Below are 20,095 nucleotides of genomic sequence, written 5' to 3'. Positions count from 1 at the left end.
ACTATTCCTAAATAGCAGATACAAAACACTTTAAACTAAACACGTGGGCCCACACTCATACACACACGCGCACACACAAACCAAAAGTTGCAGGCCTGATCGTGGTGATGGTGGGGTGATGATGATTTACTCCTCAGTCCTTGTTGATGAGCAACAGCAAAAGTCCTACTCACAGTTCTTTGTCAGATCTGTAGAACAGTTCGTGAGATGGTGAGATGTGATGAAGCCGAGCAGACTGCAGGAACGTCGAATCCTCGTCAGGAACACACTCCAAAACACAGTCTTTTAGAATTGAGAAAAAGTCTCCTCTTGTTGAGAAACTACATGCTTTCTTCACTCAGTCCAAGCACATGTTACTTTACCACTCACTTAAGACTTCTTATAACTCGCTCAGACACAACAGACACAAGAATCATGCACTGTGCATCAAACTATCAGAAAACATCCACTTCACTTCTCTGTCATGTACACCTCTGTGTCAGGTCATACACTCTCTCTCTCTCCAACTGTTCAGTACTTTTCCACTCCTTCCATATTCTCTCTCCTCCCCACTTCACCTAATTGAGAAACCCCCAATCAGAACACATCACTTGATCACACACACCAATCAGAATGAAGAACTCCAGTACCTGGTTAACTGTCTAATTTACTCTTAGCTTAGTAAACTCATTAACCCTGGAACACACCTGTTTAACATTGCACCTCGTTATTGAGTTTTTTCCATAGTCTCTCATATGCATTTTACCCATTAACTGCTATGAACGGCATGCTTTGTTTTTCAACATAAGTCCTGTACTAAAACCTATTTATTTAGAGATCTATTTATAACAGACAACTTTTGATTAAAGGCATACATTTTTAACTTAGTCAACTGTTTTAGAATGACTTGTATTATGTATTAGAATATAAGAATAAAGGGCATGAAATAACCACTGGGCTACACGTATACTATATACATAATCAGTAAAATAAAATAGCAAATTGTGCCTGATTTGCTGGGACCAGAGTACATGGTGTGTATATGTATGACTAGCTCTCAATGATGGCGTAAGAAATATGGTCATTTATGTAATCTGGTCCCAGAAAACCATGTACAAATCTGCTGTTTTATTTGCATACGCATCAAGTGGCGGGTTGGCTGGCCAGATATAAACTCAGATTCCCAACTCGAAATGTTGGATCTAATAGCTTTTACTGAAACACACTTAAAGAAAAATAATAACATTATGAACACAATGAACACGAATTACAATACAATCAGGAATGACAGAGAATATGATATAGGTGGGGGAGTTATGTTTGCTATAAAATAAGATATTTCCATTGAAATAATTCTAAATGAAATCAGGATATTAGAAAGAGTAGAACACGTATGCATACATGTAAAAGATAAAGATCTATATATCATTCTTATGTACAGATCACCTAAAACAGACCTTTCGAAATTAAACACATTTCTCGAAATCATGGTAAAGTATCTATCATCTCCGACTTCTGCAATTATGATAATGAGATAATGAGATTTCAATGAAGACCATTATACTGAGAAAGATAGAAGTATAAAGACCTTCATGTCAAGACTAGGATTTAAACAATTAAATACAAATCCAACTACAGATTACGGAAGTATTTTAGATCATGTATATTTTAACAAATGTGAAAGTATTATTACAGAAATTGAAGTTAGAGACACATATTACTCTGATCATGATTTAGTATTAATATCACTATAGTTCAAGATTAAATACATTTAAAACAATTGACAATTTACAATAAATAATAAAATAATTATACTGTATAATATATATTTAATTCAGTTTATATACCTTTTTTCATCACATATCAATGATTTATTTTTCTTTGAAAAACTAAAAAGGGATCTAGAATATATCTACATCGATAAAACTGTATTTCTTATATAGATAGAAACTTGAACCATGCTTAATAATACTAGGTGTTTACATGCATAAAGTAGATAGGTAGCAAATAGTTACACCTAATAATTTGACATTTCAAACGTTCCTTCACAGAGATACTGAGATTCCACAGTTTACAGAATAATTATACTGTATAATATATATTTAATTCAGTTTATATACCTTTTTTTCATCACATATCAATGATTTATTTTTCTTTAAAAAACTAAAAAGGGATCCAGAATATATCTACATCGATAAAACTGTATTTCTTATATAGATAGAAACTTGAACCATACTTAATAATACTTGTTTATATGCATAAAGTAGGTAGGTAGTTACACCTAATAATTATACATTTAAAACGTTCCTTCACAGAGATACTGAGATTTGACAGTTTACAGCGGTCGGAAGTACTTGCGCGCTCTGCTTGCGCACTAGTTGGCCATTTATGGCCTACTAGTGTGCAACAAGCAAGTATGCACTCGATAGAGTGCAGTTCTAGTTATATGTTGTTTTGTACAGTATAATTGTAAACGCTTTACTGTATGTACTGTAGCTTTGTTTTTTTAATTAGTATTACGGTAATACCAGTTCCAGACAATATTTGCACTACATGTTACTGTATGTATATACTGAAACCAAATAATGGCCTTGTGCAGGCCGGTGCAAAAATAAATAACAGCCTATGGCAAATAACGGCCCAGGGTCCGAATCGATTTTGCATATTAACAGCCCGGGCTACTATTTGGTAATATACGGTAGGCTATTTTCAAACCTTTCAGTATTTTGATGCCAATACTTTTACTTTTACTAGTAACATTTCAAACACAAGCCTTTTAGTTGTAACAGAGTATTATTTGCTCTGGAGAGGGAAGTCTGGAGCTCTCGGATGGAGCTGTTGCCCCCACGACCCAACTACGGATAAGCGGTTGAAGATTGATGGATGGAGATCTTTAGATTGTGGTATTGCTATACTTTTACTTAAAATTCAAAGTATCGAGTACTTCTTCCACCACTGTTTATGACCGTGTGTACAAAATAATGACAACATCTTAACACTTTACACTGGTTTACAGTGTAAAGATGTGACTTTATTGACATGGTGAAACAATTATTTTGCATAAAGCTCCATAAATGGAGGAAAACCTTTTAGGTTTTATGACCTCAGTTACATCCAAAAAACCTGAACTTTGAACATTCAGTGGGTTTTCTGTGGTCTGGGAATTCCTCTGTGTGTTCTGAAGCCTTTTGAGCTGCAATGAAAACAGCCAAAATCCCTCAACAGTGACATCTGCTGGAAAATTCTTATGTCATAGATGGCATTTGTGGACTCTTGCATTAAAGTCCACAGGCAGATCAAAGCACTTGTTTGGCCCAGAAAACCCCAGACCACAGAAAATATACTGAATGTTAAAAGTTCAGTTTTTTTTAAACAAAACAAGAAATAAGAAAAAATATGTCACGATCCCTTTAAAGATGCATCATGTCTAAACAAAATACTGTTTAAAATAAATATAAATTAAATAGAAAAAACTGTTTCATCATGGTTTCAATCTTTGAGAAAATGTAGGATACTGAGAAGAAAAGACTAAATTAAATGCACTCCTAAAATGAAAATTTCTTCTACCAATTACTCACTCCATGGAGACTAAGGCCCCCTGCCACAACGGCTCGGGCTGTACATTGCAAGTTTGTAGACGGCATTTAGATTTTGAGTGTCCACATTGAGGTTATGTTAATTATGCATGTCGTATACACGATACTGGTAAACTGCTCCGGATTCCAGAGAAAGATGTAATACACATGTCTAGGCCATCCAAAAAAAAAACAGAGATAGCTGTAGTAGGCTATAGTATGCACGGCCTGTAAAATGCATGTGAATGAATAATCAACTGTAGCTGATAATTTCATTACTCATTACAATTTGAATGATTTTACATAAGCCTACTAATATTCTCATAACCTCCCTCTTCTGCCAGAAGTATAGGCTACAAAGTATACATTACATAAGCATGAGATTCATAGTTTGCAGATCTTAAAGCTCACAATGACGGGCGGCATGATGCATTGTGATTTAGAGATTTATAGACATTATGTGCAAATATAAAATAGCTGTGATACTTATGTAAGTGGTTATGGTGAAATAAACCATTAACACTTCATGAATAAATGAGTTTGGAGTGGGCGAAGGGACTATGCCATCACCGGCTCAGGAAAGAGACGGCATTCGCTATACACACGGAGACGACAAAGTCCAAAGTTTGCCACTCTGGGAGGTGGATTTAAAAAGGGCCGGTTAAGTCCCTAAAAATGCCGTCTCCATGTGGCAGAAAGGGCAGATCGGCTAAATAACGAGGAATACGTCCTTAAGCTCTACGTCTGTGGGAGCGTTGTTCGGCTGATGTTCAGCGAAGGCTTTCTCCAGAACCTTTAGGATGGACTCACGGCACACACGCCTTAAACGCCCACCCGTGAACACGTACAGCAGCGGGTTCAGGCAGCTGTTGAGAAGCGCCAGGGTGAGGGATATGGGGACCCCGAACTCGAGCACAAGACCCAGTGTCTTACTGATCTTTGTCACCACAACATAAATCAGTCGTATGATGTGAAAGGGGGCCCAGCACAGGAAAAATGCGGCGATAATCGTTGCTATGATCGTGATGGGGCGACGTGATCCGTCACCCCTGATCCGGTAGATGAAGACAGAATAGCAGGAGACGATGACAGAGAAAGGAAACGCGAATCCCACGAGGAGGTTAGTGATGACCAGGGGGGGGTCAGGATAGTCCCCGCAGAATCCAAAGTCCAACTCCTTAGAGATTACGTGAGGGATGCTGAGAGCCAAAGCCATCACCCAGACACCCAGACTGGCCAAGGATGCGTTTCTGACGGTGTGGAAACGGTGGTTCCACACTCCCTGCCAAACCACACCCACACATCTGTCCACACTGATCAGCACCAGAATGTAGATACTGGCATACATGTTCATATAGAAAACCACACTGTCCATTTTGCACATGAACCAGCCAAAAGGCCATTGGTTGTCCAGAGCTCTCTGTGTGATGTTCAGGGGCAGGAAGGCTGTAGCCAGGAAGTCGGCCACAGCGAGGTTGAGGAACAAAACTGTGGTGACGTCTTTCCTCATCCTGAAGCCCAACACCCAGATGACCATACCGTTCCCCAACACGCCGATCACACACACCAGGCTGTAGATGGTCGCGGACATGATGTCGACGGATTTGAAGAATCTATCCCAGTCATATTCTTCATCCTTAGCCCCAGCATCGTGATATACAGCAGGTGTGGTCATATTCTCCATCGTCCTGAAACCTAAAAGTAACAAAACAATTAATATAAGGTAGAGACCGACCGATAATCGGTACACCGATATATCGGCGGCCGATATGACCATATATGGGCGTATTGTATCGGTGAAAATGTTGCGTCTGGTTTAAAACCTAGTGCAATGATGTATTTTATCCAGCAGAGTGCACTGAGGTGTCTCGTATGTGTGCGTGTGTGTGCGTGTAATGTATGTGTGTGTGTATAGAGAGTAGGACAGCGGCATAACTACCGCAACGCAGACAACGCGGCTGCGTGGGGGCCCAGAGTCAAGGGGGGCACACGGCCACTCACCCGTGCCGTCTGTAAAATAAAATTATAAACACATACAGAGATGCAATGACGAGGTCTTAATGACAGCTCTACTGTATATTCTCTATCAATCAATACATGTCATATTACATTACATGTCATAATACCAATAAAATAAAAGCATAGTTACCTGTTTCAAAGTGTTGAAGAGATGTCAGCCAGAGAAGAGTCTTGGTATAAAGTGTGGACCTTAAACAGAGAGGAGGCAACTTTATAGGTCCCTGTCCAGTGTCCTGCGCCAAACTTGTCAGACTTGTTCTGACTCATTCCAAATATTTAAAACTGTCACAGATAGCAACAGACTGCAGGGCACTTATTGTGAGCACGCACGCACACATGCAGGCAGGCACGCACACGCACACACACACACACACACACACACACACACACACACAACCTTACTATAGCATATGTTCACAGTGCACATGCAGTTCCTTGTACGTATTGCACATGCACACTGAACTCCAATGCCAATTAAATGAGAGAGCGGGAGAGGGGTGGGGCTAACACGCACAGAATTTGTTTCTGCAGACGGCTCCGTCAGCTGAACAACCATCCAGCTTCCACCCAACGCAATGAACGCATGTTGTGCTTACCGTGTTTGCTGCCCAGGGCAAGCGCGGTAAGACGTTGCCATAAGTTATTCATCCAATTCATAATAATACATTTGGGAAAGTCCAATCTCCCTGCCATAGAGTTATAATATCTGCCGCGGATCAATTGAATAGTGTGTGACAAAAACAATCTTAACCCATGGTGCATGAATGCCCCACCACTATTGTGTCGGGTGGGTCCACCGTAGATCTACGATTCACAATCACAATTTGCACCCTCTGTAATCTGGGCGGAGTGGCTGGCGCCCCTCAAAAAACAAAAAAAACAATAATTATCTCTGGTTACATCAAATTTCATTAACTGTCTTTCGGGTGCAAATTGGCAATATGTTTGTGTTCACACAAACACTCAAAGCTGGCCATTCATTATCAGTGGCGTTCAATGTTTATGTTAGGACAATGCTTGTGACCTTGGAGGACATAGCAGCCCTCAAAAAGCTTTATTATTGTAAAACAACCCCCCTTCACACAAGCTCATACATCAGCTATTTTCACATGAGTATTGACTCTTATGTTTTGACAATTAGCGTACAGTGCTTATACTCCTATAAGATCAACAAATGTTTACTGTACTGTAGGTCAGATAGGCCTATAGTTTGATTATTTTTGATGCAGTATTGCTCTTTTCCCCACCTTTGATGCATTTGTCAGTATTAAAAAGGTCTTATAAGTCATTAATTTGTCACTTTGTCATCTGAGGATGGCCCCCACCCCATGCCCACCCCCATTCAAAAAAAGGCATGGGGTCCCTCCCAGGCCAGCCACAGTTTCAGACCCACCAGGCTAGACCCCAGTCAAGAGATTCAGAGTTTCTGCAGTCAGTTACAGTAACCACAGTCTGCTAATAACCCAGCCCTGTGTCTGACTAAAGGAGACATTGATGTACTGTATCCTGTCCCCTCCTAAACACAAACACATCTCTCCTAGCTAGTCTTCATCATCATCATGAGCAGTCCCATTAACTGCAAACAAACACCACCCTAGCTAGCTCCCATGATCCCCAGAGTGAAGTAGAGTAGCACACTGCATGAGTGCCCCAATACAGAATGGTTCTAAAAACCAACTGAGGGGAAACAGGGGTGTTTAAATAGGCACAGGAATAACAAGACACTGCTGAAAACCATGGACATTTTGGCTACGGCACTACAAGACACAGGTGGAGATTGTGAATGACAATCTCTCTGTGTGCACGTGTGTGTGTGCGTGTGTGTGTGTGTGTGTGTGTGTGTGTGTGTGTGTGTGTGCGTGTGCGTGAGTGTGTGTGTGTGTGTGTGTGCATTATTCATATTTAGAAAATGTTTCAGATGTAAAACAATATCTGAGATGATGGAATGATAATGGATGATGATGGTCATGGAAGGTTAACCTTCTGATAGCTCCATGGGCAAAGATAATCAACTGCAAAATAAGAAAGAAATAGGTCATAATGACCTCTCAGTCATGCGAGTGGTCTGTCTAGTCTCATCAAGAGCTCACATTACCCACAGGGCAAACCAGTAAAACCACCTTTTTTTTTAGGAAACCTGCATTTGTCATAACATACAAAGTTGTCCACCAGAAATAATATCTATGACCCAGTAGGATCACAACCTCTATGGACAACTCGGTCAATTTTGTTGCGAAAGTCCAATATGGCCGCCCCCAATATTAGCCCCTATTAGTTATAATGGGGGGTGAATAGGGCCAAATTTTAAACGGAGAGATATTTCCACGAAACTTCTCAGGTTGATCAATGATATGAATACGAACATGTTTTGTATTGCAAGTTTCCATGAAATACAATATGGCCACCACAATATTACCACAAAAAATATTTTTTTTAAATATTTTTTTAGCCCTCGTGACTGCTGTCTGTCTGTCAGACCGGCATGTCTGTGAAGCATAGAATGCATTAGAGCTAAAAGCCAGTCGGGCCGGGCCGTGTTCTGTCCGGGCTGACTCAAAGGAGCTCCATAACAAAACAATTGAAATAGGCCTACTGAAAGCATTACTACACTAAACAACGTTGGATTCGTACAGTGCAGGTATGTTCCTATTATAATTGTGAGTTTGTTTTTTAACATGCAGCGTGAGTCTGCGAGAGACGATCTACAGGCTCACAACATGTTGCACTGCGTAGGAAGCTGTCGAGTGAGCAGCGCAATCGTCCATGCTAGAAATATCCTAATAAATAAATAAAACAGTGTCGGGCTTGCAGGGGCAGTTTCTGTATGGGACTCTAAGCTACAGTAACTTGCCTCTAGAATGCATGCATATAGGCATACAAGTGATAGGCTACTTGGCTTTTATATAGGCTATCATTTTTTTATGTGCTGACCAATGTTGTGGACACATGCCTACATATTTTATCTGAGATTTGGGAACTATTTATTGATTCAGCATGAAGACTAAAGCCTTCTAAATACATATACGCAAGCCGTATGCCTTCTACACTACCACGTGCAGAGTTTCCGACCAACCAACGTCACCGTCAAGTTCACGGAGATGGCAATGAATTCCCACGTAATGTGGGAATCCTCTTAAATGCCTGTCCGCTCACGCACCGCTCACGTAACGTCACGTTATGAGCGTAAATGCCATTGTGAATGAGGACCTATATGTCTTTTGTGTCAATCCGTCTGTTCCCAAACTCATTTAACTGAACTGTCTCATTAGTAGTAGCTCAATAAACAGGTCAATCCTATGTTAATTCCCACTCATTTGTGAGTTTCAAGAGTAGTGGTTTCCGTTAAGGTGAACAAGTATTTAATGTTGATGATAAAGTCTTAGACCATGCATACCGGTATAGGTGGTGTGATGTAAGTTATGCCAGTGGAACAATGAAAGAGCAACAATGAAAGGCAGCTATTAGCAAACATTACTTCTAGCTGTCTACTTGTCTTGCATCCTCACCTGACAATAATGAGCATGTCATCCAGGACACTTTACCAGTCACCAAAATAATTCAAACTAATGTCACAGACAATTGGACAAGTCTTGACAACATGTTGATGACCGCTGGAGCAAACAGACACATGCAGGCAAGGCAGGATAAGGCGCCAATAGTGTGATACATACAGCATATTTATATTAAGCATTGTAACAGAAATCTGTTTTGATCATATCAAATAATAATTAAATGATTATTTCATTATTATTATCATTTCCCCCCTACTGTCCAAGGGGGGGTACTCCAGCACCCCTACTTCCCTCTACAAGCTTAAGCTCACAATGCATTGCGTGAGCGCAAGTACGTCTGACATTTACAGAGCTCAACCAAACTGGATCTCTTACCCATGGAAGTGGGTAATAACAACTTATTCGTAACTTTTCGTATTGGAGTAAAGGTACAATATTTGGATCCAATAAGTAAATAATAATAACTATTGGAAATTTACACCATTGTGCGTGTGTGTGGTTCTTGCGAGAAGCAAAGCTCACATGCTCGTCACTTAGTGCCACTCTGCGTGCTTGTACATTGCTATTCTTGGAACATTTTTGTAAAGAAATAGAAAAAAATCATCATTCTTGGGGGTCCTTGGCACCAAACAGTCTGAGAACTCTCGATTTAGTAAGTAATTCTGTAGAATGATTTAGAAAGCTTTTTGAAGAATCAGGTCTTAATGACAGCTCTACTGTATATTCTCTATCAATCATTACATGTCATATTACATTACATGTCATAATAACAATAACATAAAAGCATTGTTACCTAGTGTTGAAGAGATGTCAGCCAGAGAAGAGTCTTGGTGTAAAGTGTGGACCTTAAAACAGAGAGGAGGCATCTTTATAGGTCCCTGTCCAGTGTCCACCAAACTTGTCAGACTTGTTCTGCAGGGCAGTACACTTATTGTGTGCACAGGCAGCACACACACACACACACACACACACACACACACCCTTACTATAGCATGTGTGCACAGTATGCAGTTCCTTGTATGTATTGCACATGCACACACTGAACTCCAATTCCAATTAAATGAGAGAGAGGGAGAGTTTTGGGGGTGGGGGAGGGGGGTAGGGGGGTCTGAAATTAATTAGGCCACATATCCTTTACTTCTAAATATACATGAAGACATCAATTTAATGGTAACATGTCATTGTTCCAACCTCCCGTTAGTCTGACCATTACTAACACTATCCCAAACCCTAACCTCAGTCCTAACCCCCTCCCAAACCCTAACCTCAGTCCTAACCCCCCATGCATGAGTCTTAACCAGCCACGCATGAGTCTTCAATGGCCACGCATGAGTCTTAACGGCATTGCAGACTTATGGGCAGTCCTCCTACTGGACTGTGCCCTTTCAACATTTTCAAAATAGTGACCACATATAGGCTTTGGCCTGATAGCGCATCACGTGTTCGAGTCACGTTCATGACAACCTTTGCTTACTATCAATAAAGAATCTTTAAAAAAAGAGTGACCTGCCAAGAGTTGACCCCACTTAAAATCTGTACTTCATTTACAACAATTAATCTTCAGGTATTTGTACTTTACTTCTACTCCACTACATCTCATATCTAAATTAGAACTATAGTTACTTTGTAGATTTAAATTATTATTCCAAAAACATACTGATGTATAATTTGATATCTTATGACTTATAACAAAGGTCATATTGTCATGACTCTGGTGTAGATTAGGGGTCCGGGAAGCTAGGCCTGGGAAGATCTCACCCCAGAGATCTTACTCAGAGAGACCCATTGTCTTTATAATTCACTCAAGGAAACCCATTGTCCATATGAGTAAATCTTAATCACCCACTGTCGGTTGAGTTTATTTCAGGTACAGAATTTACATACAAGTCTTAGAAATGGCTTGTGTAAACAAAGCCTTTGTTCCTGATGCTGACAGCACTCCAGAGGTTGGAGACAGTGTCTTATCTTAAAAGTAATGTAGTCTCAAAACTGCAGTCTAGAATATATGTATGCTCAATTTGTTAGACCTATTAATACCTTCTATCTTTTTCATTACTTAGTTTCAGATTCCGTTTGTTTAAGACTGAACTATAAAGTTATTTGAATGTATGACATTACAGAGCTATTCTTATCATTTGTAAATATATAACCTATTTTGAATTAGTCTTTAAAGCGGGACTGACACGCCCCTCGGGAAGCTATTAAGGCTATTAACGCTAGCATCTAGATTGTGACGTACTTACGGGCCAGCTCAATTTGACCAATAAAATTGATCTTGTATCTGGTCTAAATGTCAGAGCGGCTCTGGGCTCTGCGAGTTAGCGTTCCTGGTGGCTATCAACTCATGCTAGTGGTTTTGAGGTCACTTTTAGCTTCATAGCACTTCATAGCACTGCACCAGGCTAACCTGAGCCCTCTCTCTCTCTCTCTCTCTCTCTCTCTCTCACACACACACACACACACACACACACAGCACACACACACACACACACTCTCTCTCTCTCTCTCTCTCTCTCACACACCGATATGGGGGGGCGGTCTCTCTCTCTCTCTCTCTCTCACACACACACACACACGTTCAGGGAGGCATGGCCGATTATCGCATGGGTGACAATTTGACAAAGCTTTGTAAATAATAAACACAACTCTTCGCGTTCACAACAGCTATACACAGGCTAAAACATATCGATATAATCCATTTGGTATTAAAATGAACGTCACCCCACTTGATCTAGTAAGAGTATAATATCTGTTCCAACATGGGCTTTGTGAAATACTGTACAAAGAAAATGTGTGCTGTAAGCCCTTACTTTTCTATGGAGATAAAGACTAATCATTGTGTATATTCCTGCACTATACCTGCATCGAGTGATCTTGGTACATAGAAGTTGATCTATTGAAGATTCTGACCTTCAAAGTACATAATTTTAAGTTTTGATTGTATTGCTGTATTGTTCTTTCTGCTTTGGCAATGTAAACGTATGTTTTCTCATGCCAATAAAGCCCTTTGAATTGAATTGAAAGGCACAGATTCTGTGCGCGGGTAAAGTGCGCGGGGCATCTGAGCAATCATACCAAGTTGATTATATCGATATGTTTTAGCCTGTGTATAGCTGTTGTGAACGCGAAGAGTTGTTTATTTACCAAGAGCATCGGCTCTATCCGTCATCCATTGCAACTGCAAAACGGCGAGACGCGGTGTGTGTGTGTGTGAGAGAGAGAGAGAGTTTATTTTTTCATGTCTTTGATATTATGTTGTTATTTGTAATATCTGTGATTGTGCTTTGGCAACACTTGTAAAACGTCATGCCAATAAAGCCTGTTGAATTGAATTGAATTGAGAGAGAGAGAGAGAGAGAGAGAGAGGGCCCTCATAATACCCAATTACCCATACAATGTTTTTCACTCATGAATTCTGTAGACAGTCTTAGCCATAGCCGACGTCAATTCCAAGGACAGGGCAGAGAGGGATCGGCTTGACTTGACTAAACTGAATAAACTTGGAATAAATAAATGCATGTTGTCCGTCTTGTGTTCTTATCTTCTCGGGGCTATTGTTAATGCATGTTCAAAATCAATCAGCAATTTGACCTAAATATTCCCATTTCATATTTATATTATGGCGACGAGTATAGTCACTCATGACGGACAATCGGACATATAGGCAATGAAACAGTCGGTAAAGTGGAATGAATCACAGCATTATATCGCCCCTTGCTGCAGAATGGAAAATAATGCAGAATATTTTCATGGCTTAGAATCTAGGACAGACGGCCAGATGATCAGTTGAGGCAATTTATTATTTCGTACAGACTCACACTCACAGAGTAAAGTAGAGTCTTAGACTCATAAAAAATACCTCCCTCACAATCAGAACAATGACGGTGCGACAACTGTTTCACACCTGGTTATTGGCTAAAACATTCCTGTAGCCTGAATGATTATGCAAACACTGTAAGTACTGTAAACCCGGGACACGCGATTCTCATGAATTCATTATGCATAAACAAACATTTCACATGAAGAAACAATGTTGTGTGTGTGTGTGTGTGTGTGTGTGTGTATGTACACACATGCCCAGTTCAATGCGGGGCAGAGAGGCACTGCGCAGCCTGCATGAACAGAATAGGCTCTGTGCCCCGGCGGTGAGAGGGGCTGCATCCCAGCTCTCTGTGCCCCGGCGGTGAGAGGGGACAAACGGTCGTGAGCGGGGCTGCATCCCAGCTCTCTGGAAGTCCGAGTGCGAAATTGCGATTATGCAACAGTTTACGCTAAAACTTCCACGTCAACTCAATATCATTCTAACGAAGATTTTCGAGCATTTTTTTTTTTTTTTGATGATAATTCCACCTAGTATGATGCAAAAAGTGACCTCAAAACCACTAGCCTTTAGTGCGCTAGCCACTCAGCTCGCCTAGATGCTAGGTCACGTCAGAGCCTGAGATATAGTCACGTGTCGTTTGAAACCGTTTTCATTCAGACCACGTGATGTACTTTATCAGCAATGTTAATCTCGGGCCGGGACACTCCCCCTTTAAAGTAAGATTCGGTTAACTTGTGTTTTATCCTTTAATTGGTAAAGTTTATTATGAGTCAGTAACAGTTCAAATGTATTCCTTTGACATTTCATTCTTATAGTTACATGTTTTAATAAGGTTCTGTATACATAAATATTATAGATATTTAACTAGTCTTATTAATATAAAGGTACAGTTAGCTGGCCACATGAGCAACATGCATTATGTCCCGCCTACTCTCACAGGCCATCCTGTGACGGCAACAATTTTGATTGGCTCCCATAGAGAGGAGGCAGCCTGTTTGAAATCTGAGGCGGGACTTCTGAAGTGAATATAATGTAATGTTGGAGCTTACTTCATTTGTGCTCACACTGTGTAAGTCAATTTGAAGAGACTTTAAGCTGTGTGACTCCTGGGGCCTTTGTTCCCTGTTTTGTAAACTGAGAGTACTTTGGTCAAATAAAACTTTGATACCTACAAACCGACTGAACCCTCCGGCTGGAATTCCTTGCGAGAAACACCATCAATTGATACCCACCGCACAGAGACTTGACCGAAAATATACGTCAATACAGTAACCACTTCAGCCCTGTATATGTCGTTTACCGTCAGATAGTCCACTGCGCATGCGTGACCTGTTGGATAGTCTACTGCGCATGTGCGACAGGAGATGTGTGTCCGTTGTGTGTATTTTGTTAGCATTCTATCTTTGAGCATCGCGAGTGACAGCCGGTAAGAATTCATACATACTTTGTGCGACAAACATACCATATTCATTCAATGTACAGTTATTATTAGAGATATTGCATGGTAGTAATTGTTGTTCTATTTGTTTGTGTTTCCTTCTTTAGGTTTATAACCTGATCATGACTGATTATGACTGATTTCGAGTGATTTTGACTGACGTTGTGCAGTGTTTAGTTGGTAGCCTATGAGTGTGTTGGTGTAAATGGCAGCTCAATAATAAAACATATAAAAGACACTGTTATGTCGAGTTGTATCCTACGGTCCGATGCCAAAGAATATCCAGTGCAAGGAAGACTACATTAGTTGCATAGAGTGTGTGACTGGGTAGTAAAACGTACAGTTATAAACCGTCGTCGCCGTACGAAGACGACACGACGTGGGACTGGACAACGTGAACGGTGGCCAGGCTGCAATGAGCGAGGAGCAGCCTAGGGGAGGACCGAACCGTTGCCGATCTACTGCACAACAGGGACCTTGTGCAAAACTTGCTTTGGACCACGGTTGTTGATAAAACTGTGAGTAAAAAGAAAAGTGATTGTGACTGGTGCTGCTGCTGTTTACAAGGTATTGTTTCGTGGAACTGAAGCTAATGTTGCTAACTGCTGAAAACAATGACTGTGAAAGCTAATGCTAACTAGCCACAGAAAGGAGCTACATTGCCAAATAAAGGTTGCTTTTAAGCTAATGCTGAACCAATGCTAGCTAGCTGCAGGAAGGAGCTACATTGCTGAACAAAGGTTGCTTTCAAGCTAATGATAAAGAGCAGTAAGCTAAGCCTAGGGGCTACGTTGCTGGGCTGGACAATAGACTGTGACTTTGTGTGCTAAAGGGGCTAACCTGCCAACAGGCTAACTAAACATAAGCCTGCTATAACTGTGAAGCCTCATTTGGTGCTATCCTCTAATCGGCCGGCTGCCTCACGCTAACCCAGAAGCCCGGTAAGCTACAGTCGACGGAGGGAAGGCTACAACAGGTAAGATGGCGGACCTGGAAGACCGTAAGAAGAAGCGAGCTACGGTGCAAGCGGCATTTACAAAAGCAGTAAATAACATAGACAGTAGAGTCTCTTATGCAGAAGACACAGCACTAGTCAAAGAGCTAAGAGAGCTCAGGACAGGGTTCGCTACACTCCTTGATGTCACTGAAGACTATGTCGCTGCTTTAGATGAAGTAGGTGATAGTTCATGTGTGGCGATAGCGAACGATGTCTACAAAAAGAGAGATGCCTGTAGCCGAAGGTTGATAGACACGGAGGACCGTGTCAAGGAGGCCCTATGGTCTCGCTTTGTGGAACAAGCAGTAACAACGCTAGATGAAGAGTTTCAGAGTGCGTATGAGGAAACAAAGAGACACTGTTCACGAAAGGCTTCCGGAGAGCGACGAAGAGGGGAGGACGACATGCTTCGTGCAAAGCTTTACGCATTAGAGGAAGTTTTGCGTGAATGGAATGGATTTATCCCCCGAGACAAAGTAGACAGGATGTGGAAACGTGTCCGGGAGCTAAAAGGAAAGCAACAGAGACTGATGGTTGATTGGGCGTGCGTGGAAAGTGACAAGGAGGAAGAGGAGGAAGAGGAGGAAGAAGAGGGCAGCGTAGATGGACAGCTATCTGGAGAGGCGGTAGAGGGCAGCATTAAAGGTCCTGACCCACCTGAAAGTGGGCGGATGAAGGCTGCCGATGATGGCTCTACACGACCTGGGACTAGCGACAGTGCTCCTCAACCTACCAGCCCTCCTCAAACAAGCAGTGGGCCTATAGCAGCTGCCGCGCCACCACCACCAGTGTTGTCCCCAGTTACAAGGCAGTCAGAGCGGGTGCTGTCGTTCAATCCATTGCCGACCTCTGCTAGCACGCCACGACATCCGGATGCCCGCACAGCGCAACATAGAGACTATGGTACATTGCACGGTGCGGTCGCACACCACAGCAGTTCCGGTGTGTCTTCCGGAGGAGGGAGTAGCTACCAGGGGGCCAGACCGAGAATAAAGCTAGCAGCCTTGAGTCTGCCGAAGTTCACCGGAGACAGAAGGGACTACTGTCGCTGGCGTAAGAACTGGGTTTGCCTCCAGGCGCTGGCAGAACCCTCAGGGTCAGAAGAGTGCAAGCTGTTCCACCTGCTGGACAGTATGGAGGGGCCATTCAGAAAGGATCTCAGGTTAGATCACTGTAGAACCGCAGATGATATTTTCAGGCTCCTGAATAATCGATATGGGAACAAGGAGGTTACCGCTCGCCTGATCATAAAGGAGCTTGAAGACTTGCCTGCTGTTGAGGGCAACCAGCCTAGACAAACCATAGAGCTAGTACAGGCGGTGGAGAGAGCATTGTTTGATCTGCAGGATCTTGACATGGTGGATGTCATAAAGAATAGAATGACCGTCGCTTCCATAGAGCAAAAGCTACCTCTGTCTATCAGAGAGAGGTGGTTCATTTATGAGCGGGAGACCTTGAATGGAGTAACCCCAGAGACTTATTTCGAAAGACTTTTGCTGTTCCTTAAGGGGCATGAGGAGGTCCTCGAAAGGCTGGCAGGGCTGGAACTTGAGAGCCAGGCTAATGAAAGGCCTAGCTACAGAGAGAAACCAAGCGACAAAAGACCGGGAAGGCAAGCAAGCACCAGAGCGACAGCGAGTGAGGTGAAAGAGTACCCGCGGGAACCCTGCACCATGTGTGGGGAGGCTGGACATGAGAAAATACTTTTCCGCTGTAAGGCTTTCAGGAAGGCTACACTGTCAGAGAAGAGAGCTCTGGTGAAGAAGGTGAAAGCATGTCCCAAGTGCCTGGGTTCTCATGGGGTCGATGGTGCATGTAATCTGAAATTCCTCTGCAATAAGGAGGAGTGTGCTCCGGCAGATCACCATTACTTCCTCTGTTCCAGACCAGGGGGAAAGAAGGAAGCTAACGGGGAGGAACCCGAAGCGGAGAGAAAGAGAGGATCCCGTGGCCCAACGGAGGAACAAGAGGCTTTCTTTGCTGGGTTGGACTTGTCCCCTGAACAGTTGAAAGCTGTCAGCCAAGCGTGCACTAACGTAACGTCAAGAGCCTATGCTGGAAGGGGTCTTGCGGAGGAAAGTGACTTAAAGGAGCATCCTGCCATTATGATGCTCGTGGACGTTGCAACCAAAAGGGGAGACTACTTGGGTGCCTTAATCGATCTCGCCTCCGACACCAATTACATTACACACCAGGCCGCTGAAAGACTGGGACTGATCGGGGAGCCGATCACTCTGGTTGTGTATGGTGTTGGAGAGATGGCGATGAGAGTCGATACTAAGAGGTATCTCGTGACCATAAAAGTGTGGACTCCACGAGGGACGTTGAAGTTGCACGAAATGATCTGCTACGGCCTAGAAAGCATCGCCAAAGTAGATCAAGCAGTGGATTCAAAGCGGCTGGAGCGGTTCTTCACAAACGTCAAGCCGGGAGAATTGACCCGTCCTGAAGAGATCGAGCTACTCATCAGCACTCGAGAAGGACGGTTGGCACCCCAGAGACTGCAGAGGGTTGGCGACCTTGTGTTGTGGGACGGTCCTTTGGGGAAGACAGTGAGTGGAGTACATCCCGACCTCTTTGAGGGAGTGGAGGTGACGACACGACATTCGTTAACTAACTTTGCACGCTCCATGAGGACGGTAGCTGTGAAAGTGGAAGAACACCTCACAAGAGACCTCCGGGGGAGAGGCCGGGTGGTTGTCAAGTCGACTGCAATAAAGAGGTCTTTGAGTGGCTGAAGTGGGACCGCATCGGGGCAGCTGGGTGTCCTCCGGGGGGAAAGGAGATGTCGTTAGCCGACGAAAGGGAGTTGGAGAACATCAAGGCGGGCTTGACCTTCAGGGAGAAAGATGCGCAAAGTGAGGAGTCCCACTGGGAGGATCCTGCGTCGCTCCCTAATAACCGGAAGGTGGTTGAAGCGACGTTTCTGAGAACGGAGAGGCGTCTGGAGAAGGAACCCGCGTGGAGGGAGGCCTACGTCAAGCAGATCCACGAGAGGGTTGACAGAGGCGCGGCGGTAAAACTGACCAAGTCCAGGATGGAAGAGTGGTCCGTGATGTCCGCCTCGGATGTGGCTGCTGCTAGGGACGCGGTGAACAAACTTCAAAGGAAGGCCTTCTCTACTGTTACCACGAGAGCTCAGGCCAGGATGATGCCGGTTCCCGTCGATCTTGACGAGGCAAAGAAAGTCGAAAAAGATGATGACGTGCCACAAAAGTCCTCTGAGGCGACAGTCTCTCCCTCGGGGGGAAGCCTTGACCCTACGAAACGTTGGGGCGCTGCGCTTGTAGACCAAGTTGACTCAAAGAAATACAGTTCGCTCACCAAGCTCTGCTTTATAATCGGCTTTGTCAGGAGGGCCGTGGACCACTTAATGGCAGTGTTGCTGAAGTTCTGGATGGGGGTGAAGTCCCGGAGTCTCTTGGAGACAAGATCCCGGACGCCAGTAAAGTGGGAGGCGTTGTCGGTGACAGAGCGCCCGTTGGCGTTTGAAGAACTGTGCCTGGCGGCCCAGGAGGGAGTGGAGTTCCCTGTCACGACTTTGGACAGGCTCGTCGTTTACAAAGAAAAGGACTCTGATCTATTACTATGCCACGGCCGAGTCCAAGGGAAGTCTGGTGTGCCATTGATCCCCTACAAGGAACGGATCAGCATCCTTCTGTCCGAAGACGCCCACAGGGCCAATCATGAAGGAGTGGCTGGGACTCTCTTACGGGTACGAAGAAAGGCATGGAGGCGATGGAGCCAGGTGGCAGGTCCAGGACTTTTCATGAGGCAGAAGTGGCACACCCCAGCTAGAAGCCGGTTCCGGTTGGGTCGGGTCGTGGAGGCGTGCCCTGATGAAAGAGGTGTCGTCCGAGACGTGAAGGTGGGGACGGCAAAGACGGGTCCTGTCGATGCGAGTAGTTCCCGCTGTGGCCTGGCATGGTTGGTGTGTAGGCCTGGGGCGTTGCAGGCTTGGACATCGGCTATGGTCGGTCGGCAGCTGGAATAGGTCGCATCCGCATGGCTTCTTAGTCTTGGAAGCATCATACGACGTCGGAGAGGACGTGTTCGGAGAATCTACAAAGACTCTTATTTGAGACTGTACTGAGCTAATTTGTGTGGCCTTCTTGGGTTTAGTAACCAGAAAACCAAGTGGGAGGTGTGGGAATTATAGCTTTATATGTTGCATTATATTTTATACGTGCATGTATGTGTGGTCAGTGCCATCTGGTGGACATTTGAGTCAGGGCATGATGTGACGCACTTTCACTTTCAGCAACTTACGTGCATGTTTTTACTTCAGAGATTCCAGTAAGGTGGGGTTTATTTTACATATGCTGGGGTGTCTTTAAAGTATTTGGGAGGTTTCTGTATTTTTCTATGTGTGTTTAGGGGACGTTTGGGGTTATATTATAGTATTGTTTACCGTCAGATAGTCCACTGCGCATGCGTGACCTGTTGGATAGTCTACTGCGCATGTGCGACAGGAGATGTGTGTCCGTTGTGTGTATTTTGTTAGCATTCTATCTTTGAGCATCGCGAGTGACAGCCGGTAAGAATTCATACATACTTTGTGCGACAAACATACCATATTCATTCAATGTACAGTTATTATTAGAGATATTGCATGGTAGTAATTGTTGTTCTATTTGTTTGTGTTTCCTTCTTTAGGTTTATAACCTGATCATGACTGATTATGACTGATTTCGAGTGATTTTGACTGACGTTGTGCAGTGTTTAGTTGGTAGCCTATGAGTGTGTTGGTGT

The 20,095-nt window shown here is 43.4% G+C and overlaps 1 protein-coding gene and 1 long non-coding RNA gene across 2 annotated transcripts; both read right to left on the bottom strand.

Moving 5' to 3' along the window:
- Window positions 1–1,950: 1,950 nt before the first annotated feature.
- Window positions 1,951–2,417, bottom strand: LOC308322115. The gene is made up of 2 exons (XR_013964687.1): window positions 2,261–2,417; window positions 1,951–1,996 (listed from the first exon to the last, which is right to left on the bottom strand). It is a non-coding gene; the product is annotated as an uncharacterized lncRNA (long non-coding RNA).
- A 1,846-nt stretch (window positions 2,418–4,263) lies between these two features.
- Window positions 4,264–5,238, bottom strand: LOC308322924 (fMet-Leu-Phe receptor-like; the record flags this gene model as incomplete). The annotated part of the gene is made up of 1 exon (XM_080774413.1): window positions 4,264–5,238. The coding sequence occupies one exon, from the start codon at window positions 5,236–5,238 to the stop codon at window positions 4,264–4,266; it is 975 nt and encodes a 324-aa protein (XP_080630539.1).
- Window positions 5,239–20,095: the final 14,857 nt, after the last annotated feature.

Source organism: Protomyctophum bolini (genome assembly GCF_963924005.1).
Source record: "Protomyctophum bolini genome assembly, chromosome: 10".
Lineage (NCBI taxonomy): Eukaryota > Metazoa > Chordata > Actinopteri > Myctophiformes > Myctophidae > Protomyctophum > Protomyctophum bolini.
The sequence above is the reverse complement of the archived record's forward strand: the minus strand, read 5'-3'. Positions and strand labels throughout refer to the sequence as shown.